Raw genomic sequence first — 24987 nt, forward strand, 5'->3', positions numbered from 1 at the left:
GCTGGGGGAGAGAGGTGTGTATGAGAGTGAGAGGGGAGCTCAGCTGAAAGCCACAGACTTAATTCTATGCATCATTAAGCAGTCTCACTCAATGCAACATCCCCTATACATCATCCACGCTCGGTAAACACAACGATGACATTACATTAGCAACTGCAAATGAATTTTCTTTTTAGAAGGAAATTGAGAATAGTCTCTTTCTCTCCCTCTCTTTTACTCTCTGCCACTACAAAGCCTGGGTGTCAGCCAGGAAATGGTGGGGATAAAAAAGAGAGAGAGGAAAAAAAAAGAAAAATAAAAAAGTCAAAGACAAAAACAATATTTCCCTCTCGGCGTCGCTCTCTTGTAAAAGTGCTGTATGTAAATGGGCGGCGAATGCAAATACTGTTTAACGTAATGTGTTTAATAAGAAGCCGTAATCACAGACATCGACCTGTGATTCTGCGGAGTTTTATTCTATTTAAGGATAAAGATGTCTTTAGAGGTGAATTAGCTGCCACTGTTTACCCATCTGCCCTCACTGGCTCAGGCAACTGCACCAGTTTTTATGACTTAGGTCATGTCACCGTTTTCAAATAGGATCATTTAAAAACACCGGTGCCCAATATGTAGGTCGCGATCTACTACGAGGCCACAAAGGGAGTGCTGGTAAATCATGAGAAATTAAAATAAAAAAAATATAAAAATTAAATATAATTCTGTAATGTTTTCCCAAAAACATTGAACTAAACAGTTAATATGGGGTGTGGACAGAAAATGAATTACAATAATTACAAGTTACTGGTCCCATTATTGCCTCAGATTTGGAGGAAAGATAAAAAATTTTTTTTTTTTTAATTTTATTGTTAATTTTATAATCGGATTCTCAAGTGTCCTATGGTACCTGAACGCACCTTGTGTGACTTTGTGTTGCAACATCTGTATGACGAGGTCATAATCCGTGTGGACCTGTGCCTGTTATCAAGCTGCTCTGCTCCGCAAGCTAGCGTGTAGCTAACTATCACGTTTGTTAATGATTTTCTTACACTGAACAAATGTAGTAATTATGGAGTAGATAATAACAGTAAGAAAATACATTCTAAAAGTTGGTTGATGGTTATTCACATAGTCTGTAGCATTGTCTGTGACAATAGTCAAACTCAAGGCCCGTGGGCCAAATGCGGCCCGCTAAGTCAATTTGGGTGGCCCGTGGGAGCTTAAAGAGCGTTTAGTTGCCTTATAATAAAGTCCATGCTGCTGAGTTTCTTAACCTGAGTTTCTTAACCCCCCCCACCCCATGAATTTGACACCACTGGTCTAGACTTTGACGATATTGTGAGTTCGACCCTCCATTTGTAAATACAGCTCCAGTGTTCTGTCTGATGTGACGCTAACGCTGCGTGTTTAAGCTAATAAGCTAATGAGTTTGCTAAACCAGTCCCTGTGTATTAACATGGCAACATGATTTAGTAACTGGAGAAAGGACTTAACTCACAAAAGCAGTTTTAAGGTTCATTAATAATCCATAGTCATCCTTAACACACACACATATTCACACACACACACACAGCATAAATTATCAAGCAAGTCAAATGAATAATTATGTTTTTATTGCACAAATTATGCCATTTCCCCCTAAACTAGCCAGGCTCTGAGGCGTGGGAAATCTATTAAGGTAATGCTATAGATCATCCCATCCACTGTGGCGTGTGTGTAGATCAGTCGGCTCATTTGAGGAATATTGAATCGGTTACAGCAAAGTAAGCCCCCGGATTGAGTCAAATGTAAAAATCCATGCATGTGTGAGGAGCTGTCAGCGTGCGCTGTAATGACAGATGGCGCCGGCTCTCACTTTCAGCAAGAGGTGATAAAAAAGTCAAATTTTGAAGTGCTGGGGAGGGACAAAGAGAGAGCGCAGAGGAGCAGAGACACGGAGAGGAGAATTGGACCAAATCCGTCAAATGATAAGGGCAATCAGTCAGCGTGGAAGCGTTTTGGCCGACGGAAAGTGCTATTTCCTCCCCGTGCAGTGTGAAGTCAAGGGTCGGCGGAGGGTCAAGATTATGACCTCTGACCTCCCGCTTGGGAAGAGTGAGACAACACTTGGTCAGTTATTGATTTATGGTCCTCACAGTTTACCCATCTTATTATCTAGTGGACATGATTGGTTTCCAATGGCAGTGGTTTCCACTGAGCGCTCGGACGGCGAGCAGAGAGGCATCAGACCGACGTCATGGAAACGAGGGGTTAATTGCTTTCATTTGTTTAGAACTTTTGGTTTTTGTTAAATCTGAGTTAAAAAAAAAAGTCTGGCCTTATTTTGGCTTGAAACGCCTGTTTCCTCCAGTGTTTCCTTTTTGTAAATGAAGGAGGTGAGATTCAGTGATTCAGTGTTTCCATGTTTCCTTACTGGTGTGAGTGAAAGCAAATGAATGTGTATGTGGTTGTGCGTATAATTATGGGATGTGTGTGTGAGGGAGTGTATATATATATATATACATATATATATACATATATATATATGATTGAATGATTGATAAAAGTTAGCCATACAAAATTACTTATACCATAAATGTGCTACGTGTTAGCGCTGGCCAGGAGTAATAAAGATAAAAGTTAGCTAAGTTCTAGTTCGTTAAATACTTGTCGCTTTTGGCTTAATTAGCTAACTGTTTTGTTTGTATTTGTAGGTAACTTCATGCTAATATCATTTTGTTTTTTAACATAAACTTTCAGCACTAATGTATAGAATATATATACATACTTACATATACATATGGGTATGTATGTTTTGGCTATATATATATATATATATATATACTGTATATATATATTTAATATATAACCAGCATTCTATACATTGACATCGAAATAGCATGAAGTTAGCGAAAACAAAGAAATATGTTAGGTAATTTCTTTTTTTTTTACCAGCAATGTTTTCTTTTTAATCTCCCAGAATTCCAAGTATTGCTTTTGCTTAAAGATGGATTTTTTCAGGGTAGAAAAGATAATGGAATTTAAAAAAAAATTGCTTACTTAATAACACAATTATTTGTCCAGAGACCAGAATTATCAGTGAATTATAAATAAAGAGTTGAAAGCCTTATTGGAAGCCTCCAACTGTGCACCAGCCGCTGATGCCCCCTCTCTGCTCTCTGTCTCCGGCACATCAAAGGTGCCCCCGGACCCCTCAGCAGGGCCAGCCCCCATGTGACCCCTCCACACTTCCAACACTGAGCCACTCTGAGGTGTGAACTTCTGTCCCTCAGCTGATAGAAGCTCTTGATAAATTTTATAGACCCCAGGCCCCGCTGTTTATGACTCCAGCTATGAGTGGAATGTGGACGTTAGTTGTTTGTTTTTCCATCCAGTATCAGCGCTTATCACCTTCTTCATAAAGGCGGGACAGTGTTCTGGCCCAACAAGTGACCCCAACAGTGGTGGGTCTGATTCACACTGTGACTACAGCAAGTTAGAGTCCCAGCTTCCTGGAAGTATTTCTTAATGATGAAGTTGCAATTAAACACCACCATTTGTTTTTTGAGATGTCAGTTAATATTGGCCGATCGATATTATCAGCTGATATTAGCATAATTATGTAATATCGGTAAGAATTCAGATTGTTTTTTCTCTCTGATATTTTAAAACTCTATAATGCAATACCTGGGTAGTCCAGATGATGTGACCTAAAACAGAACAGAAGATGACAGCATTGCTGCAAAGGTACGCTAGCTGATACAAAAAGCACAAAGAAGTAGAAGAAACAGAAACCGATTTTTCTCAGATGTGTTAATGTGAAGATGCCCATCAGGAAAAAAAATGTAAAATATAAAAAGATCCGAAATAAAATCTTGATCTTAAAATGTCTTAAAATGTCAATCTTACAATGTCTTGAGATGTTGAATAAAAAGGCCAAATTCTGGCCATTTCCGAATGGCCAAACAGACTCTAAATAATGTATGTCTAAAAGTCTAAAAGAGTCTAAAAGATTTACCAAAAACACAAGATGAGCCTCAGTCCCACTTTTGGATGTTCTATAACAGTGTTTCACAAACATTTTTTTCTGGGGACCCATATTTTAAGAGTCACAAACCTTTGCGACCCAATAATGTCAGTAGACATTATTTGTAAACTCCTGGGAAACATGATGAAACACGACCAAAAAAAGAAATCTCTTGCGACCCACCTGAGGGATGCGACCCGGTCTTTGGGAAACAATGTTCTATAAGATCTGTCTGTACGTTCTGTCATTTTCAGACTGTCGTTTTACTTTCTACAGTAGAAGACTGGAGAAAGGTAGGGAATATGTAGTTGGTAGGTTTTTTTTTTAAATAAGAAAACTGTAGTTCTCCTATTTGATCTTTACCACAAGATCACTTTGTATGAAATAGATAAGATAAAGTTTAGGTTTGAATAATTTGTTTCCCACATCACCGCTTTGAATCAACAAAGCCGTATTTTTACTGCGCGAGACGTACAACACTTTAATTAAGTTACAGGATCTCTTTCCGCCCTCTTCTCTCTCTCTCTCTCTCTGTGTCTCTGTGTCTCTCTCTCTTTGTCGACGAATCAATCAGACACTCTGCACTTCGTTTCCCCCTGTGTGGGAGGTCACTATGCAGGCTTGAGTAGCTGGGAAAGTCCCATGATTTATGGCCTTCTGTAGGCCTGGTTGCGTTTCACCTCACTAATAATAAAGGTGAGGGTAACAAGGAGCGGTTGATCAGGTCCACTTCCTTATGCTAAGTCCAGTTTCACTCATTTGGACTTTGACGGTGATTTCACACCATCGATTCCCAAGATTCGTCAGTACGTTTACATATAGGTTAAAAGGCGGATCATAATGGTGTGGGACAAAGGGCCTTTGTAGTTTCTTTTTTTTTTCCGTCGACTCCATGCATCCTCCTTGTAAATATACCCAGGATGCGTTCAAGCACAAATTGAAAGTAACTCTGGCAGAAAAATATGTAGGTGTCCTTATTTATTTATTTTATTTTTGTTTAAAATGGTTTATCATTTACTTTGTGACTCTGTGCTCCAGTCCAGTGTCCCATAGTGCTGTATCATCAGTATTAAAATGTCCTGTATGCATAAAACCGGCGGCGGCAGCGGCGGCGGCGGCGAGAGCCTAAAGCCCACACTGACAGCTGAATCATTATGAGGTCCATTTTGAGGCTGCACTTGTTTCAGCCTGTATTGGAGGATCAAGCAGCTCTGACATATTAAAATCAGCCAACCTTGCATACAGAGAGGAACACGCACATGCACACAGCACCAGCAACAACAGCAACAGCAGGGGCAGTAACTCAAGGCCAAAGGAGGAGGTTTATTTTTATCACAGGCAAAGGCTCCAAATCATGTTAGTATGAAGGGGGCTATATAAATGCAAATTGTATTGGAGAGCTATTAGTACTGGAAAAGGTTTGTATGTAAATTCCCTATAGGACCAGCGCGGATCACTCGGCCCGCTCGGGTTGGTGGGTCTGTGCGGGGAATGTGCTGCGAAAGACAAAAAAAAAAAAGGAAAATAGGCAGCGAGTGAAATTGCCTGGTGGTAAAGCTTGGTGAACAAGGTGAGAAGTTGAGTAATTGAATGGCCAAAGTGTTTCTTTACGGTTTATTGTGTATGAGCGTACCAGCGAGGTGTGTCACGGTGGGTTGGTGGGTTGGTGGGCTACCTGCACGTGCAAGTGTTTAGATTTTATGGTCATTTTGTCCATGGAACTGATGTTAGCAGAACTTCAGAGGAACACAGTGGAGCCGTAGCATCACTGGCTACGTATGACGTCAGTGTAGGAGAATGTTACACTAACAGTGATGTGTTTTATTTCTCTTCACCATCGGTCTCGTCATAATTGAATCCCGTCATTTTATTTTTTAAATTAACCTAAAAAAATATCATATTATTGTCAGACTAAACTGTAATGATAAAAAAAGTGTTGTGAAAAAGAAAAAGATTTATTTTGGCACAGGAAGTCCAATCAGCTGATTAAAAGCAGAGATATTACTATGTTGAATACTGCAGGACTGTACTGGACAATAGCATAGTACAAGGCTGCCCTCTAGCTCCGAGTTGAGAAACTGACACTGTGTCAGTACCACTTCAACAGAAACACCATCACAGCAAACAGAAAAAAAACCCACATTGAATACAATATTTACATTTCGATGTAGAAAAGAAGTGGAAGCAAAGGTGTAGTACTTGTAGTATTACAGTACAGTACTCCTACAGTGCTGTACCAAGGATGGCGTTAGAGAAATACAAGTTCATTACATAAACATATTGCTGCGTTCTTATGCTTTCTCAGTCACTTTTTTCGGATTGTTACATTTCTGCAAACCCATGTCATCCCGTCCTGTAAGAAAGAAAACAACAACGTGACGGTGTAGAAAAGAAAAAAACAGGACATATTATATGTAAGAATAAAATCACAGTTTCATACAGCTACATGCGTATAATCAGTACTCAACATCATTTTTATATGTATATATTTAAATGTATGTTTAACATATATATGTATGTATATACAGTATATATTTATATGTAGGTATAAATATTTATATTTATAAGTATGTTCAACATATATAGTTTTCAATGTAGGTCATTGTTTGGATAGTAGCTGCCAAGTCAAAAATGTGTGGACGCCCCTGCTTTGGACGTTATCATTTGCCACGGCTTTTATCCGTCTGTAAATACTTTGTGCTGAAACACATTCAGCAGACTTTTTGTGGAAATGTGATTGTATTCAATCTGAGAACAGCGTAGTTACCTGAAGTCCCTCGGCAGTGAGAGCCGAGCATGCCTGAACCTGCCACATGCGATCACGGATCATGTGCAGATTGAGACCTTCAGCCAGCTCTGACGCCGTCATGGCTGTCGTCAAGTCCTGCTTGTTAGCAAAGATCAGCAAAGGCACAGCAGCGAGCTGCGTCTCCTCCAGCAACTCAGCCAACTCCTGTGGGAGTGGCAGACGTACAGGTCTGATGACACCACGAAACCCCTCTGCTCTAATTGGATCAGTCGAGTCATCGTACTCATCGTCGAATGTGACGATGATTACTTTTATTCTGTGTCACCTTAAAGTGATAGTAATGACACAAGAATACAAATGGCCTCTCACCAGACTTGTCTCTTCAAACCGTTTCTTGTCGGAGCTGTCAATTACATAGATCTGCAGACAAGGTGTGAAAGTGAAAGTGAAAGTAATTTAATGTACTTGTGACACAAATATGACCTCTGCCTTTAACCCATCACTATAGTGGGCAGTGAGTGGCTCAAGCTGAGAGCCCAGGGAGCAGTGTGTGGGGACAGTGCCATGCTCAGTGCACCTCAGTGGCACCTAGTGGCTGAACGATTTGAACCTGCGACCTCTGGACACAAGTCGGCTTCCTAAGTCCACGAGGCCTCCTCTGCCTCAGACTGATCAAATATATGATATTTTATTTGTAAATACTTCTTCCTTCATGTAGATTTTAAACTAATAGCCAACGATTTTTATTCATAATTCTGGGAAATGTGCAACAAAATGACATGTTTACCAACTGTATTTAATTCTCAGACAAACACCTGGGATTTATATGATATCAAAAAGAACGTACCAGAACGTCTGTGTTCTCAAAGTAGTTCTTCCAGTAGGGTCTGATCTTGCGTTGACCACCAATGTCCCAAACATTTAACTTGAAGCCAGAAGACTGAACGCTCTTTAAGTTGAACCCCTGTTGAGAGAAATAAAAATAAATATATTAAATGTGTTATTTATTTAACCGATAGTTGCTCCGTTATCAGGTTCAGTTCTTGTTAAACACCATAAGTTGTGTACCAGTGTGTATACTGTACTTGGGTTGGTGTGATGTGGCGAATATCCTCGGCTGCCAGCTGTTTTAGCACAGTGGTCTTCCCAGCGTTGTCCAGACCCAACAGCAGTAGGCGCACTTCCTGTTCTGGAGACTGCTTTAGCTTCCGAAGGACAGACAACAATCCCTAAAAGCAGGGATTTGACCCGATCAGGTAGAGGTGACAACAAAGCGACAACAAATTCCTAGATTTCTTACTGTGGTGCCCCAAAATCAGCTTTGTCTCCTGGATTTCGTACAGTTTGTCTCCAGTCTTTACTTCATAACAGATCTAAAGCTGTTAAAATTACTAGACATTTCATGTGAACAGATATTGGGCCGCGACCCCATGGTTGAAGAAAACTGGCTGATACTACGACAGGTACTACGCAATTTTTTTTGAAAAACATATTGACTTATTTACATTCATGTATTTGACTGATGATAAAACATAATTATCTGATTATAAATAAAATACAACTTTAATTCTAGTTGGAGGCGGCATAAATAATATGCTAATTAAGCATTAGAAACTAGTTCGGTGGTAAAACTTGTTTAAGGAACTCTGAGTTCTGTGTGCAGGAGGTTAGAAGTCTCCACCTGTATTATCTCCAGCGTGAGGATTTAGCCATTAGCAGCTCACCGTGACTCACACATGCAGCCGCTCTCATTGTTCAACCAAGATTAGTGTGTTCTGTGAGTGGCCTCCCTGAGGAAGATGGTGAGGACGGATTTGGCTCAGGTTATGCAACAAATAGTACAACGTCATGTTCAGTCCTGGATTTAAAATCTAATTCTTATTTTTAACTGAACCAAGGATGCAGTGCATTCAGCCCATTTCAGTGAACTATTTAAGAGCGGTCTGGGAAGTGGTTAGTTCTTTTTTTTTCTACATTAACCAATGCTGTGTGTGGTACAGTACAGTACGGACCGTTGGTTGCGAGGTAAATAAAATCAGTTCGCTTCCCCGCAATAAAGGAAGTTGGACAATAATGAAGAAGTGAAGTGAAGTGAAATGTGGTGTTGAACAACTGCAATTGTGCCATAGGGGGCGTTACAACAACGAAAAAGAGCAGCAACAGGAATATACCCGCTATTTGATTATTAATAATACCTCGTATATTGACTCACTTCTACATAACTATTTATACAATTTCTAAATGACGAAACAGTAATCAACATTTTATTATCTTTCTTGCCATATTCACTATGAGCAGACACACAGTACTTTACATATTTACATTTACATACATATGTATTGCTGTATCTGTAAGTACAAAATCTATAACATAAACTGCATATTCATCAGATATCTGTCTTCTGTATATTTTGTGAATATTGTTGTAAAATCAGATAACTCACCATGTTCCTCTGCTGCTGTTGTGACCTTTCGTCAGACTGAGTGGATTAACACCTCCCTGACCATGTTCTTTGTCGACCAGCTCCCAAGTTCCATTTCCAGGGAAACAGTGACATCAGCATAAACAACGTGACACCTGAACGTTCCTGCCATGATGTTGACAGAAGTCCGATTATAAAAGATATTTGCGTTTGATCAAACTAAAAGCTATAATTTTTATTTATTATCAGTAAAATAAAAAAATAAATCAACATAAATGTTGAGCTATTAATTCATATTTTTTTCCCAGGTATATAATTACTATATACATTACATATATTAGGTTATATACTATATATATACTATATACTAATATATTACTATTTTTGGAAACATTTACGTGCTAGAAATTCTCCAAAATATGTAACAGATAATAACATATTTGTTATACATATGTGTACACGCAACCCTTTCCCTTAAATAGTATATATTATCGTAGTAGTAGTCTGTTTAATGCTCTGCCACTGCTTTTTATCCAAATCAATCCAGGTCTAATTCAACTTAAACCTTTAATTTGTATTTGCACTCGGACCAGAACACCCAACGACAGGTTCTTCAGCATGGACTATGGTCCTTATAAGACCTGTGGCTCTGATGTTAAGTTATTATAGAAAAAAGAGGCTCCAATAAGCAAGATAAACCAGTGCGCACACACACACTCACGCGGTAACACTGCCCTCTACAGTCCGACATTCAGTAGGAGGCGTTCGTTTCATATTACGACCCTGGGCTGATCCAGAGCGAAACAAAAACATGTTGAAGTGCGTGAGGCCGTACCGTTAACTAGCGACATTCACCCGCAGTCACCTCGGGCAGTCGTCGATTTGACCCGACTGCTATATGATTCCCATCGTGTCACCGGCCGAAAACCCAGAACGATGCCGCAGAAAGCACTGGGATCCATTGTAGCCCTGCTTTGTACCGGGGCTTGTCTGGTGCAGGTAAGGCCGCGCTTATGCTCTCGGTGTCGGCTGACATAATGAAGGAAAGACCGCGGCCGCTTGGCCTTCTCTTGATGTCTTTTGTCTCCCCCACAAAGAAAAGTCTGTTCTCCGCGACAGTTAACGGCCCAGGTGACGTCATTTGGATGAAGTTTCTATTTTATTTCGACACCCAGCTTGTCAAAACAAAACGTTTTAAACCCGGTAAAAAACATACGGACGTTTACAAGAGGCCAGACTTTCACTTTTAATCGAGGATGTAACGAATAAACCACTAGCCTGTCTGCTAACTCGTAGCCGGTAAACAGACGTGTTTATTCACAGTTGTTGATATTAGACAGGAAGAGGGCAACGGCCTTAATCTGTGCATTTTACTTCACGTCGTAACTATACTGCGTTTATTTTGTGTTTACGCAGTAGTGTCATTATTGAAATACTTCAGTAAACTGCGTTAACTTTCAGGAAAAGAAGCCATTGGTACACGAACGTTTAATGTCACTGGACTTGTTTGCAGTGTGGTTTTGTATTGATGTACATCTGTGCTGTAATCAGTAAGCTTACCATTTCATGACATCTGCATTTTATATTAAAATTATTCTGTTAATCTGTTGAGTTTTTTCTCTTCCTAAATCTTGTCAAGGCCATAGATTTTATTGTTTTTTTTTACACCTAAAATGATCAACACAATCTTTAATGCACCCACCAATAGCTGTGAATTTTGTTGCAAATCCAATAGATTTGATTTGATTTTTTAAAATTTCAACTCCAATTTGTTTCATTAAATTAATGTCAAGGTGAAATAAAGAAATAATAATAGAATAATAATAATAGTAATAGTAATAGAATAGAGTTGAATAGTCTTTATTGCCATTGTCCTGTAAGTTATATGTTTTGGTTTGTGAAGCAAAATCATGAAAAGACTACATGATTAGTTTATAACTTAATATTTAAATTGAACCTTTAAAAAGTTATTTTAATTGTAGTTGCCGGTCAATTTTGCTGAGTATTTATTAGCAGAGCAGAAGTTGTAATAGAATAGAATTGAATAGTCTTTATTGCCATTGTCCTGTAAGTTATATGTTTTGGTTTGTGAAGCAAAATCATTGGAAAAATAATAGTTTTTTGATTAATTAGCTTTTTTTTTTTAAATTATTTTTGTTTGAAGCTCTTTACAAAAAACTAGCACAAACGGAAATATCTATGACGACATCTTCAAGTTATTCAAAGTATTACATGGCTAAATAAAATGTACCCAGGAGAGAATATCAGATTATCGGCACAGAAATAAGCAACAACATATACAGTGGCGCTGAAGTGATAATGGCAATGGTTATGGTTAAATAAACCCAAGAATGAGGTCAGTTTATTAAAAGCCTGCTATATTTGTTCTTGTTTACTCCTGTGCTGGGTGTTGACTCAGGCAGTGTATTTCTCTATGTGTTCAAGGCAAAGGAGTTCTGTTTTGACGTAAATAATGAACAATACCGCTGTGAGATGGGATACTGCTGTGGAGAAACAGAATGCTGCACCTACTACTATGAGCTGTGGTGTAAGTACTACTGATTGATTTTACACTATATATCAGGTTCTCAGTCAGCTCAGGCACCCTGTGTATAAATACACAATGTGGTACACAAATTTGATAGGCCACAGATAGTCTTTGTTTTGAAACGTTTCATGTAAAATTCATTTAAAAGAAAATTACATTGGGTCTTTCCTGTTCACACAGGGTTCTGGTTAGTATGGACCCTGATCATCATGCTAAGTTGCTGCTGTGCTTACCGACACCGGAGGGTTAAGATGCGCCTGCAGCAGGAGCAACGTCAACGTGAGATCAGCCTCATGGCCTACCAAGGAGCCTCTAGCTCCTTCATTACTCCGCCACCACTTAATTTAAGTGAGTTGCCTTTTCTTTGCTACTGGGCTACTGATTGTATATTTTGTTATATTTGAGCAGGTGTAATCTTAATGCCACATTGTTAGTTGAGGGACCTTATGTAGTACTTTGACTCTGGTGCAAGTCCGTCATATAATAATAATAATAATAATAGAGTACCTTATTTGTCCCAGAATTGGGAAATATACTGTGTAAATTTTTGCACCCAACATAAACTGCCACCAGAGGCGCCACTTAGTACATGGTTGCAACTCTCAGGCGGCAAACACAATCAGCAATTCGACTTAAAACAGGAAAGCTGATTGGCAAAAATCTTCTTCAACAAAGATCTTTTTCTTAACTGGCCTGCCTTTAAAAATATGACTGAAGGTGCTGGTCAAGGTTCTGAGTGGAAATAGAACTCGGCTCATAAATAAATAGCTGTATCTTGATGCGATGTAGTCAGATTTATGGCAGTGCAAAGATCGAAGCCCTGATAATCTTGGTGGTAGAAACTATCTTCATGCTCTTCCTGTAACTCCCCACAAATCTGGTTTCAGTGGGGTGTGCCCTGAAGTCTTTCCTAAAGAAATGTCAACAGAAGATCATTACTAGAGAAATCCTCCATCGTTGAAATGTTGGAAGATTGTCTTTAAACGTGGTCTTCAACTGTACAGTATACCTTTGATGAGGAGTTCTCTATCTATGTTTGTGATTAGGTTCAGATATAACTGACAGACTTGTCATTTTAATGTTGGCGTTCACTTTCGACCTTTGCTGACACCTGATATAGTGTCCACTGATATCGTGAACCAGAGTGGGACAAGGTGGCACACTTGTCAAGGTTCTCGTGCTTGACTTAATGTCAAGAATGCGGGTCTGACCGAGCACAGCCACTGATAGTGATTGACATCAGGATACAGTGGTCATGTAATGCTCATGTATTTCTAATGGAAAAAAAGGGGTGGGTATTTTTGAAAAGTTAGGTCTGGGGTGAAATAACAGACTTGGGTGTCAAGAATGTGTTAACCTTTGGTAAAAAGTTGTTTTACTGGTGCATCATGAAGACACCAACCTTTTAACGGGTGAAGTTTTTACACATCTTTTCCTGAATACCTTCCTATACAAAACTGAAGCCCTACTTGATTTTTCTGGAAGAATAAGAAAGTGTCTTTTAACAAGAAGAGAGTTATAATTTGTGGCTTTCCTGCCAATGGTTTTAACATTTTATTGGTGTTGCAAAATTAGTTTACGAATTAGTTTACGGCTTCACAACAATATAGTTGTAAAGCCAGTTATTAAGTTGTTAAGGAAGTCAGTAAAAACACATGAAAATTAAATGCGTAATCCAATTACGTATTTTAGGGTATTTTCTGTACTTTCAGATATTGTGAAAATATGGAAATGTCTCTTTCCTGTAAGGGAACATGGACCAGAATGTCACTACAGTTTCCTCAGTGATAGTTTTTTATTTTGTTTTATTTTTTATTTTTGGTGAGGTCGTTTGTAAAAATTAAGGTAACTTGGCTCACTTTCAGGATTCTGGAACGACTGCAAACTTCCCGACTATGAAGAGGTGATTGGCCACCCGCCGACTCCTCCCCCTCCCTACTCTGAAAACCCTCCTGAAACTACTCCAGCACTGCCTCCGCAACTGCATCGGCCAGATGCTGCCTCAGGGCCACCACCTCCGGCTGAGGCCGACCTGAGTGGTCAGGCTTCAGGTTCTTCTCCGACACAACAAGAAACTGTATCAGTGTCGGTTCAAGTAGAGGACAACGTGCAGGTGGCGCTGATGGCGGCGGCGGAAGAGGACGAGGACGAAGAGCTAATTACTCGACGTCGACACGTGACCGGCGACTCAGGGATTGAGGTGTGCGTTTGCCGTCTGGATGTAGACGAGGGCTCAGGGCTCGAAGAGGAAAGCGATGAAGAACACAGGATGTGCAAGGTCAGCGGGGGCGAATGTTGCTCCGACCGCCAGCAGCAGACCTTCAGACAGAAGGAGCACAGCCCTGAGCTGGCCGGTCAGACCGCCAGCACCAGCGGAGACCACATGGTGTGACCGAGGCCCTAACCAAGCAGCCAGTCGTATAACGTAGCTGTTGCCTTCGTCACCATGTGTTCGAACCCCTTGAACTAACATATAGGTGTGATGTGTCACTGATCATGGTGGCTAATCTAAACAAATAAACAAACAAATCCTGTGGACAAAGTCATTGCTCGATGTATTTTGGCTTTAATAATTCACCGTGAGGAAACCAGCCAGCGTGCGCTTTTTGATCAAGAGAGGAAGAAGGCAGCATTTGAATGTGACTCTTATCAGAAATGACTCTTTCTCTTGCCCCTCCTGCGTCTCTGAGCATTGATGCCTTGCTTCCATCTCCGCCTCGTCTCTTTGGTCAGAACTCCGCAGCTGCCAGATGAGCCGTGGGGATCGTCCTTTTCTCCCTTCGTCTGATTGCCACCGAGCAGACGAGTCAAAGGTAAACTTCTCAATAAGTTACGACGAAACTGGATGAACTACGGAAGAGCTTGATTTACTACCCCCCCCCCCCACCCACCCCCCCCACGGGCATCTGTGTGTGAAAGTTTTTGTGTGCTTGTGAAATTTAGGGCACAGCTGCACAGTGATGTCAATGCTGAGCTCGTGGCAACCATTGTCCTGGGCTCCTTTTGCTCAATAGGAAGTTGTGCATTTGTATGGAGGTGGGGGGGGGGGGGGTTATTGGGGGGTGGGCAGGGCACTAATAATGTAACGAAAGCAGGGATAGGTAAATGATGATGATTTTTGTTTGTTTTCATTTTTGTTTGAACCAATGTAACGCCCCCGCCAGCACTTTGTTTCTTTGAGCTTGGACTGTCGCCACCGGTCGGCGTCAGGACCTGAGTTAATGAGTGATCAGCTTTAATCATTTATTGGTTGTGTGCACGTGATCTTCCCGTCTTGATGACTCACTCTATAACTGCGAATGATCATAGTTTCCAACAGGGTTATACCACCGTGTGTTTCTAATCATTAAACGCCTCCTGGAGGCCATGTTTGCAACATGTCAGTGTATTTCTTCATATATGGCTCGGCTGAAATGAGGAAGAATGTATTTTTTTTTTCTTCTGTTCTGCATTTTGTGACCAGATGTTCTTCAGTAACTACAACAAAGCTCCTGACGCGGAGCCGCGAGAGTGTGTGCTGTTTTGTGTGTCTTGTTGCAGTAGGAAATATTTTGTGTGTGTGTGTGTGTGTGTGGTGCTGCTGTAACTCAGTACTATAGTACAGTACCAAGCACCATGTTGGATTAACAGTTAAAGCACAGTTGTTTTTGCATGAGGCCTGTAAGTCTGTATTCATGTTTGCGTTCGCTTACGCAACTCCTACTAACGATCTGTGTTGAAACGATGGGTGGATTAGAACAGCGGCTGCGTCACTGCTCACGCACAGACTGTAGAGCGAAGACGGGGCAACAGAGTTTTAGCCTCAATGTGTTGTTGCTGCCCCAGTGTCTGAAATAGCCGTAGCCGTTAGCTGTAGCTGTCACGGAACTGCTCACAGATATGTTTCCCACTTGGCAGCGACAGACAGATGCATTTAAAAATGGAGCTGGGCGTGGGCCCTGTCCTCCAGACCTGTCAGTGACGGCACAGCTGCTGCTGAGTCTTTTGTCGCAATTTGCTCGAGTGCAGTGACATTGAGAGTGTATTTAGAACTCTGGACTTGGACTTGGACTGTGTGGACTTTGTCTCCCTTGTCTTATACATTTCGGATGGATGTGAAGAAGCAGGGCAGAGTAATGGAGCCCAGAGCAGTTGACAGGAATCTGAGATGGTGGTTAGATGGGTCAGAGCCTGATTGGTCGATGCCAAGTAGAAACATTCACTCTCTGTTGGTGACATTTTATTGACATTGTAGCTGATTTTTTTTTTTTTTGTATGAGTTCAGTTAGTAAAAGTTGATTCCTGCTCACATTTCCTGCCTGCTCAGCTGTGTCAGTGCGACCCACGTGGGTTCCATATCATGTGGTCAAACCATTTCCTCTAACGACTGAATGACATTTAAACTCTCAGTTCTGCTGCAGTCTGTTTGTGCAAGCAGCCATTTTAAAGAGCCAAGGACGGCCTTGATGCCAAAATTAAAATTTTGTATATTTATTTGATTTATGTAGACATTGATGTTACATATGGGTCTTTGTTCATAGGAATGATTGTACCAAAACAAGTGCATGATTTTGGGACCCGTGTTGTAGAGTGGAGCGTTAGAGATGGTTTTGTTCAGACTCCAGGGGGAAAAAAAGCGTGTTTTGTTTTGTTTTTTTGCTATTTCTGCTTTACTGTGGTGGTTCAAACTGTGGTTAACAACGAAAGGGCTGGAGCCTGAAGTACCTGAATATAGAGTAGATGTCAGAGTCCTCCTGTGTAGACCCAGTTCCTGTGGTCGGCTGTAGGTGGTTCATAGTCACACAGCAGTGACAGCGGTCAGTTAAACCACCAACACGACGGCACACGGATCATCTGGGAAGCTGTACAAACTTTGACCAGAACATCTCAGACCATATGGACTGGCTCAGCAGATGAGCTAATACACACTGGTGATTTTTGTCGCTCACTTCCGAGTAGGGTAGCACTTTTTGTCTGCAAAAATCTTTCAGAGGAAAGAATGTGGTTTGAACATCTTCTCACCACAACTCTCACTCGTCACATTTCCCATGCATTGATTTTTGTATCTGAGAGATCGTTCCTGTTTAATCTAAAATGGTGTGTGTGTTTGTTTAATTAGCAGATTAGCTTCGTCATGACCAGATTATTGGGTTTTGTGCTCCCACTTTGGGTTTGTTCCATGTCTGTGGTTGTGAAAGTAGTCGTTTTAATTCAAGCATGAGGAAAAAAAAAAAGAAAAGTTTGTTTGTCGGGGTCTCTTAAGGATTCATCCCTTTTTGATGATTTTGAATTTTAGGGATGATTATTAACTTTAACGAGAGCCTGCTCTATAATATCTTGGGGTGATTTTTGCCCATTTGTATACATATGTAATGTAAACAACAAAGGGGTGAGGGCTGGGGCCAGGGGTGGGGGGTTCTTCTGCATGAGTGGAGGTCAGTGGTTTTCTCATTGCCAACTTTAACTCTGCCTCCCTGATATTGAAATGTTTACTGAGATCAAGGGCTAAACCAGTCATTGTCTGCGGACACATAAACGTCCCCCCGTCACCGCGGGGGCTCGTCTGCTGCCGGAGCCTCACTCTCCAAGATCCTCCATCCGGACATGGTCGGACTTGGATGTGAATGTCCTTTAACCTTCTGGCAGAACTCGTGTTTAACAGTCGCTGATCGTGTGACTCAATGTTTGTTTTGCTCAATGCTACGACTTTCCCTGGAGGTGTGTGATGCAACGACCTTTCAGTCGTACTCTTTCACATAACTAGTTTGTGTCAAATCATGGTTGAGATCGGAGTTTTTGTTGGACTCCACCGTTCACAAGGCTCTCTGACGTGGCAACAGTCACTTGAGCCTACACCAGGGGTGTCGAACTCATGTTGGTTCAGGGGCCACATACAGCCTGATTAGACGTCAGGTGGGCCGGACCAGTACAACCATAACATAATTACCTATAAATAACCTTAAGTCCATGTTTTTCTCCTTTGTTTTCAAGCAAATCATTTCAAGTTTATTAGAAAGTCTTCATATTTAGTGAAATATAATTGGACAAAACATCACAAACATTAAGTGTTTTTTTCACTTTCAAAATTCATCAAGTGGGCCAGATTGAACCCCCCAGCGGACCATTTTTGGCCCCTGGACCATATGTTTGGCACACCTGGCATACACTGTGTAAAGTACAATGGGAAGGATAACTGAGGAACACTGTATTTGTATGTTAGTGTCATGAGGGCACGGTTTCTCACTCTCTCAGGGGCATCTTTAACCAAGCAGTGCTAACAGATGTTTGACCTGTCTGTCTGTCTGTGTCTCGTCCATAGACCGTTTATAAGAAATGGATGCATTTATCAAAACCCAGAAATCCAGAAACCAGTCCACCAAACCATCCAATCTGGCCCACCACTGTATTCCAAAATTAATGTCAAATATATATATATATATATATTTTTTTTTTGGTGAGTGTCCGAAATAAATGTGCCATGCGACAAATATAGTTGGCGACCCCTGATCTACACTGACAGATGCATGACAACGAGCTGGTCTGTCTGTATCGATTTTTGCAAGGAAATCTCTATGACGACCCCAGAAAACATGACATTGTTGCAGGGCTTCATCCATTTCTTATATAGAGTCTATGATGGTATCAACCAAAGCAGTCAAAGGAATGTTTGTGTGTCTGTCTTTATTTTATTTTTGCATCACACACCTCTTTGTCAATAGTTCGTAATTAAACTAGGCTATGCAAAAAAAAAAAAAAAAAATATATATATATATATCAACCTACTGTAACCGTCTCAGTTTCTCTGTCCCGCAAGCAATACAACGTCAATGCACTGTACTGTATCCTACCATGGTTGGTCTGTGTACTTGTAAAAAAAAATATATATATATATATACTTATTTACTTGTATTAATGTTTCAACAATTAGTTTCAAATTCATTCTACTTTACATATAAATATAATTTTTCATTGTTGGGCTTTTTCTCTTTTCTGCCTCATCTACTAACACTGTCTTCTCATAAGTTGTGACCATAGTTATGAACGTTATTACATTATCAACTTTTCCGCCTCCTCATCTACTAACACTGTCCTCTCATAAGTTGTGACTATAGTTATGAACGTTATTACATTATCAAAGGAAACGTTGAACATAATATTTTGTGTGATGTTTTGGGGTTTGTTTTGATTTTGACTGACGGAATATTTAAACGTTGCCTTCAAATGCAGTCATTCAGATGTTGTCAGTTTCTACATTTCTATACAGTATGAATATGACAGACTTGCATACATTAAAACCAGCATCTGCTCTCTAGTTGAAGTATCCCTGGACATCAGACTGGTGTTTGTCATTCAACAGAGTTTGTACTTTTTTTTTTTCTACATGTTTTTAAACCAAAATGGGTTTTTGTTTTCTCTCACCAAAATAATAATAAAAAACAGGCATCTAAAACAAAATTAGTGGAAAAAATATGACAAAAATAAAAAATATAAGCACTGAAATGACAGATTTAAATGTTTGGGCTGAATTAACATGTCTGCTGTGTTCTCTTTTGGTCATTATTTGTATTTTATTTTTTTAATAAAAAAACCCAAACTGCCACTACTATCCAACGTGACTCCTGCCCCTGTTTTCTCATGACGCACGCACCCATCGTCTGTTTAACCACCAGTGGCTTGTTGACGGGAGTGAAAGCTAACACACAGCAAGCTGGAGCGTGTGCTGACTGGTGGCTGGTTGTTGGTGGGTTCACAGGGAGAGTGGTGTGTTCACTGACACGTGACAGAGCTGAGAAATGGATCTGCAGAGCTGTCACATGGCAGTGAGAGGCACCTCAGGCACGTAGTCTGACCTATTGAAGGTCTGTTTACGTCATGTCTCCCCTGAACCCCCTCCACCCCCGCACACACACACACACACACACACACACACACACTGAAAGACTTCACTGTGAAGGTCTATGGGTGACTTCATGTAACTAGGAGTCAGCTTTTCATACTATTTGTTTTCGATGAGGTATAATTTGAATAATACCACATTTTACCATAAATATACAAGTGTAAACACAGTCACCAAAGTGAATACATGTATTGTATATTTCTGTATATTGTAACAGTGTGGCTATGATGTAGTTGTCATTTATATATATATATATATACACATGTGTGTATATATATATACTGTATATATGTGTATGTATATATGTGTATATATATACAGTATATATATACTGCACATATATACTGTATATATGTGTATGTATATATATGTATATATGTGTATGTTTATATATATGTGTGTGTATTGGTGATGTCCAATAATATTGCCCGATCGATAATATTCAAACACAAATCGGAATGTTTGAATAATATCGCCATATTGTATATTGGCAAAAAGTTAATATCAGACATTCCTACTATATATATATATATATGTATATATATATGTATATGTATATATATATATACATATACATATATATATACATATATATGTATATATATATGTATATATATATATATATATAGTATTTTATTTTTAATTTAGTATTTTGTTTTCCAGGTATTCAGTAAGTGCTGTTCCAGTGGTCTGTACTCTCTCTGCCACACCTGCAGGTCTTACTCACTTTAAGGTAGCACATACAGTATTTTAGGACTCATTTATTTAATGGATCATTTGTAATGGCTCTGGACAAATCAACCAGGATCAAATGTAATGAAGGTTTTGACCGAAACATCAGACACAACAGAGATGAGGGCAAACAGAGAACATACAAAGTCAACTTCTGCCACAAGCGTAACAGGAAATGAGCGTCTTCGCCAAACATTGCACAATCAGCAAATAACATGAAAACATATGGTGTTGCCATGAGACCTGGACTCATCACCAGGACATATAGGAAATCAACAGCAGCTTCTCTGTCCAAACGCAGGCGTTCAAACCCACTCCAGTGTTTTGACTTTGCAGCAGACGACATCAAAGGAAAAACAGGTTCTGTGTGAACATGCAACACAGGGAACAGAAGCTAAAGGCCAGTCTCCATGAACATGTGCAGGAACACGAGGCAGGGAACACAGAGAGGAAAAAAAGAAACTATGGTAAATAAAATGTATGTCAATATATGAGTAGTCAATACATATTCTATTAACAGAATTTCTATCTTCAGTGCAACAAATGATTAGACTATGTTTCTATTAACAAATAATAATAATAATTAATTAATAATAATAATTAAATCAAATAATCACAGGTGGTGAGGAAAGGAAACATCTGATGGCGAGCTTGTGGTTCTTGTACTACTCGTTTTGCTTTGGCTCCCTCTAGTGGTATGTAGAAAAACCTGATTTTCTGTGTAAATTAGTGTGTGGTTTTGGCCACATAAAGTAATATTTATTAAGACTTGTTTCATTTCCATGCAAACTACAGCAACTACAGCATGATTATATGTTTCATAAATATTATTATTTTCCAGGGCAGTTTTAAAGGTGTAGCTTTGTTTAGCATGGAGCTACAATAAAGGTAATATTCAGTGTTTTTTTTTTTTACAACAGAACCTAAAGTAAACAAAAGTGTTTTTTACGTGATTCAGATAAAACTACAGCTGCTTATGAAGAGTCAGGTGGTGTGTTGTACTGAGGTGGATGTAAAGGCAGAGTTGTAGCGTCAGAGAGAAACACTGGAATCAAATCTTCCCAGTTCCTGACTGTGAACCAGCAGGTGACTCTCCATGTCCATCCATATGAGCAGCTACTGCCCTCAAGTGGCCAACAGCAGTACTTGCAACAGCAGCTTCTCAGCTTCTCTGTTCAAGTGGAGTCTCTGAGCTGGAGTTCAACAGTTACCACCGTCCACTGTCCTCTGTCCCCTGTCCTCTGTCCCCCGGAGAGGGGGGTCTTCGTCAGTAGAAGCGTTTGCGTCGGCTCTCGTTCCAGTGGCTGTATACCACGATGCCGATGACGATGAGGAAGATGCAGCCAAGCATCGAGAAGAGCGCGGTGAAGAAGATGGCAATTCCGCTCATCCCTTCTTCTTTCTGAGACCCTGGAAGATGAAGATACGGGTGGACAAAGACGAAGAGTTAGAAACAGATGTTGAGAGAGAGAGAGAGAGAGAGAGAGAGGGGGGAAGTGTGTGTGTTTTCTTACATCTGACCAGGTCCAGGTTATCAACACTGGGTATTGTGATCTCCTCCTCCTCCTCTTCCTCTTCCTTTTGACTCCGCAGCACTGTCAGCTGGTAGAGTTTCAGGGAAATGATGTCGTGGTTGTCTGTCAACGAAGATTAAAGTCCATTTACGAGGGGGAAAAAAAAAGTGGTCGGCTATTATTAACAGTCCATTTCCTGTGTGATGTCCGTCAGACTGACATATCTACTGGCAAAATATTTCACACTAAAGGAAACTAAAATAAAAGTTAGTCAACATTTGAGCAATACTGGCAAAATATTTCACACGAAAGGAAATTAAAATATAGAAATATATCTACAAAAATAAAAGTTAGTCAACATTTGAGCAAAATTATTATATTATATTTTATTTTTTGAAAATATTTTCCATTACTATAACATTTATGATATTGTTAGTGTTTTAGGAGCGACTAAAATTAGACACAAAAAGTTTATTTAATCAATGATGCCTTTTTAACCTTCTATTTTGGTCACTGTGACTCAGGGCTGTTTGCTGGGTCAAAGTTTTACCTGACAGATCTCCAGTGATGGCTGAGGCTCCAAAATAATAACCCAGAGGAAGTCTCACTCCAGGAATGTCCAGACAGTCCCTCCACTCGTGTTGACCGTCGATGTCTATCATCACCTGAAGTCATCACAGAGTCAGGTTAGCCTTTACTCAGCTAACCGACTGTACGTGAGGTCAAACGTTACCAAGAAGAGTGGTCGAAGTAAATGATCACCGTTAGTCTGCGGCGCACGTATCGTATGAAGAGGAAGGAGTCGTGTTTGAGGTTTCGCACCATGGCGTTGCAGCCCCCCAGCTCTGTTGGTCGACCGTCACGCTCGTGGTCGTAGCTGATGCTGCCGTTCCCCACCATGGCCAGAACGAAGGGGAAGATCCTCTGAACCACAGAGAGACGTGAAAGGGTTAGAATGTACTCCACAGTACTACAGTGATACTGCAGTGGGGGCCGGGGGGGTGATGATGATGATGATGATCATCTCTGTGTATGGAATCATGCAGACATTGATTTATACTCAGCCATGCAAAGAACCTTTTTTCACTTCTTTAGCATTTATGTTTGTTGTTGTGATTATCTTTTAGCTAACTCGTTAGTTTTCAAAATGTTTTGCTAACTCTATTTTTGCAATCACTGGGTTAATGTTCCCACACAATCGTTTTTGCTTACTTTTTTTTGTTTCACCCTGCAAACCGTTAGCCATTTTGTTAAAGATTTAGCCAATTTGAATTTCTCTCTGCTAACATCAGGTTGCTTTAAACTATTCTAGCTAACCTTCGAAGATCATTATACTTTTGCTAAAATAGCATTTTTGCTACTTTTCCCGTCTTTATCATCACTGGCTAATGTACAGCCAGTGCTGACTTTAATATATTATCATTCTATGTTTTTCTCTGTGTTCAACTATACTCACTATATTTTAAAAACGTTTGAACCTTGGGACTAACATGACTGATCAAATGATTCAGAGTATTTTTTACATTTTTTTAAGTATAAATGAAGATAACTACACGGTAAACATGCAGACAAAAAAGAAAAAAATACAGGAAGTCACAGACAATGTCCAATAGTTTTTGAGTGTTTTCAGTCAGTGACAGATGCAACTGGGACGTGACAACAAAAAACACACAGGGTTTGCAGCGAAATGTACCACAAGACTTGTCGTTACCTGTGTGCGTGGAGTGTATCTCTTCTTCTGAGCCTATCCCCGAATGATCGTACAAAAAACACAAAAATACAGCCCCTTTACACCACTCCGCACCAGCAGCTGACCGTTAGCCTACATTTCTGTCACGGGAGGGAAGTCAAAGTTGTACCTCTAGTTGCTTTTCCTCATTAGGATACGTGTCCACAAAGACACCCAGGCCAGTGAAGTTGTCCTTATTTCCAAAAACAGGACCTACAACAACAGAAGGACAACCGACGACACATTGTGGAATTTTATTTCTCCGTGATGGGAAGTGTAGTCATGTTGCCTCATGACGTCTGTCACCTTTCTGCACCCGCTCCTTGGTGTACCAGATGGCCAGCCCATCTCCATTCAGGTTCTTCTTTCCTTGCCCGTGAATCTTGAAGTGCACTTGCATCTCCCAGTCTTTCAGATGACATGGCTAGATCATAAAAAGAGCAAATAAAAAAGGGTTAACGCTAACAGCTATACGAGGCTCAGCTAAAAAGGCTAGGAGGTTCTTCTGGTTATAGTAAAGTTGTACAATTTTTGTTTGTGCAACATGTTATTTTGTCAGTAAAAGACAGGTATATACTCACAATGCGGCTCCACACCGCCCCCTGGCGGCTCTGCATGTCAGGTGTGAGGCGCACCTGTTCAGTTGTTACCATGGCATCACCCATAAGCTCCCAGTGGGAGGACCCTAAAGAGCCAACACCTGAGAACGAAGACCACCGCATCGATCATCACAATCGAGGTATAACCGCGAGCCAAAGGAATATAAATGTAGCAGCTGAACGTGTTGGTAAGTTTAACAACAAGGGCAATAATTCGTTTAAAAACAGGCCAATATTAAGATATATCGTACATATTTTTTTAAATAGACAAGATATGCAGCGATAGATGATGTATATGTTATATCTCGAGTGTCAGTTTTTGAATCGAAACAGGGCCCTGATAACGGATGCAGCTAAACCGTGATTCAAACACATGATTCTAGAAACATCTGTCCCACAGCCCTGAGCCTCTATGTCCCAGCTGATGTATACCTTGGTAGGGCTTGGAAAGGGAAAACTCCCGCTTTAGAAACTCCTCCATTTCGTGGTCGTCTTCTTCTTCGGCTAAACTCATTCTGACGGTGAGAATAAGTAGAATGAACGTCCATAATGATTTTAAACGCATACTCTTCGCCTTTGACATGAGATCGGTTGCTGACCCGCAGGACTCGCAACTACTGCAGGCGGCGGCCATGGTAGCGTTTGGCTCCGCCCTCCAACGAATCACGTTCGTCTTCATTGGAATACGGCGTTGCATGGCTTCCAACTATTGGATATTGTTTGCGTCAGTCAAATTGCGATCTTTGGATTGGACATTGTAAGCTTCGGGGAGAAAAAAGCTGCCAGTTAAATTTATTGGTTAAGCGATTATGAGGAAAGAAGTGGTTATATAGTTT

At 40.3% G+C, this 24987-nt stretch overlaps 3 protein-coding genes across 5 annotated transcripts; 1 reads left to right on the forward strand and 2 right to left on the reverse strand.

Moving 5' to 3' along the window:
* Positions 1 to 4700: 4700 nt before the first annotated feature.
* LOC103390237 (ADP-ribosylation factor-like protein 3) lies at positions 4701 to 9388 on the reverse strand. 2 transcript variants are annotated; one of them, XM_008326021.3, is made up of 6 exons: positions 9175 to 9370; positions 7817 to 7960; positions 7579 to 7695; positions 7101 to 7151; positions 6750 to 6935; positions 4716 to 6335 (listed from the first exon to the last, which is right to left on the reverse strand). In XM_008326021.3, exons 1-6 carry the CDS (start codon positions 9175 to 9177, stop codon positions 6288 to 6290), a joined length of 549 nt encoding a protein of 182 aa, XP_008324243.1. In that variant the 5' UTR covers positions 9178 to 9370; the 3' UTR covers positions 4716 to 6287. The 2 variants fall into 2 exon arrangements, with proteins under 2 accessions (XP_016894352.1, XP_008324243.1); XM_017038863.2 differs by lacking the exon at positions 7101 to 7151 and having other exon boundaries at positions 4701 to 6335; positions 9175 to 9388.
* Positions 9389 to 9883: 495 nt separating this feature from the next.
* wbp1 (WW domain binding protein 1) lies at positions 9884 to 18444 on the forward strand. Its single transcript, XM_008326023.3, has 4 exons — positions 9884 to 10152; positions 11599 to 11701; positions 11882 to 12049; positions 13567 to 18444. The coding sequence occupies exons 1-4, from the start codon at positions 10090 to 10092 to the stop codon at positions 14091 to 14093; spliced, it is 861 nt and encodes a 286-aa protein (XP_008324245.1). The 5' UTR covers positions 9884 to 10089; the 3' UTR covers positions 14094 to 18444.
* Positions 18445 to 20323: 1879 nt separating this feature from the next.
* lman2la (lectin, mannose-binding 2-like a) lies at positions 20324 to 24815 on the reverse strand. 2 transcript variants are annotated; one of them, XM_008326025.3, is made up of 9 exons: positions 24584 to 24815; positions 24134 to 24252; positions 23859 to 23976; positions 23683 to 23765; positions 23535 to 23567; positions 22586 to 22747; positions 22374 to 22488; positions 21824 to 21946; positions 20324 to 21719 (listed from the first exon to the last, which is right to left on the reverse strand). In XM_008326025.3, the coding sequence occupies exons 1-9, from the start codon at positions 24783 to 24785 to the stop codon at positions 21577 to 21579; spliced, it is 1098 nt and encodes a 365-aa protein (XP_008324247.1). In that variant the 5' UTR covers positions 24786 to 24815; the 3' UTR covers positions 20324 to 21576. The 2 variants fall into 2 exon arrangements, with proteins under 2 accessions (XP_008324247.1, XP_008324248.1); XM_008326026.3 differs by lacking the exon at positions 23535 to 23567 and having other exon boundaries at positions 24584 to 24814.
* Between the last annotated feature and the right edge of the window lie 172 nt (positions 24816 to 24987).

The sequence above is a fragment of the Cynoglossus semilaevis genome, chromosome 14, assembly GCF_000523025.1.
Source record: "Cynoglossus semilaevis isolate Cse_v1.0 chromosome 14, Cse_v1.0, whole genome shotgun sequence".
NCBI classification, from domain to species: Eukaryota; Metazoa; Chordata; class Actinopteri; order Pleuronectiformes; family Cynoglossidae; genus Cynoglossus; species Cynoglossus semilaevis.

Excerpts from the sequence above, each read along its gene's own strand:
- LOC103390237 (XM_008326021.3), bottom strand. Across the intron at positions 7,152-7,578 it reads TTGAGAACACAGACGTTCTG|ATCTATGTAATTGACAGCTC; the intron begins GTACGTTCTTTT and ends CCTTGTCTGCAG. Across the intron at positions 6,336-6,749 it reads TCACTGCCGAGGGACTTCAG|GACGGGATGACATGGGTTTG; the intron begins GTAACTACGCTG and ends TCTTTCTTACAG.
- wbp1 (XM_008326023.3), top strand. The coding sequence starts at position 10,090 with ATGCCGCAGAAAGCACTGGGATCCATTGTAGCCCTGCTTTGTACCGGG. Across the intron at positions 10,153-11,598 it reads CCGGGGCTTGTCTGGTGCAG|GCAAAGGAGTTCTGTTTTGA; the intron begins GTAAGGCCGCGC and ends TATGTGTTCAAG. Across the intron at positions 11,702-11,881 it reads CTACTACTATGAGCTGTGGT|GGTTCTGGTTAGTATGGACC; the intron begins GTAAGTACTACT and ends CTGTTCACACAG.
- lman2la (XM_008326025.3), bottom strand. The coding sequence starts at position 24,785 with ATGGCCGCCGCCTGCAGTAGTTGCGAGTCCTGCGGGTCAGCAACCGAT. Across the intron at positions 21,947-22,373 it reads CATCACTGGAGATCTGTCAG|ACAACCACGACATCATTTCC; the intron begins GTAAAACTTTGA and ends CTTCGTTGACAG. Across the intron at positions 21,720-21,823 it reads TAACCTGGACCTGGTCAGAT|GGTCTCAGAAAGAAGAAGGG; the intron begins GTAAGAAAACAC and ends TTCATCTTCCAG.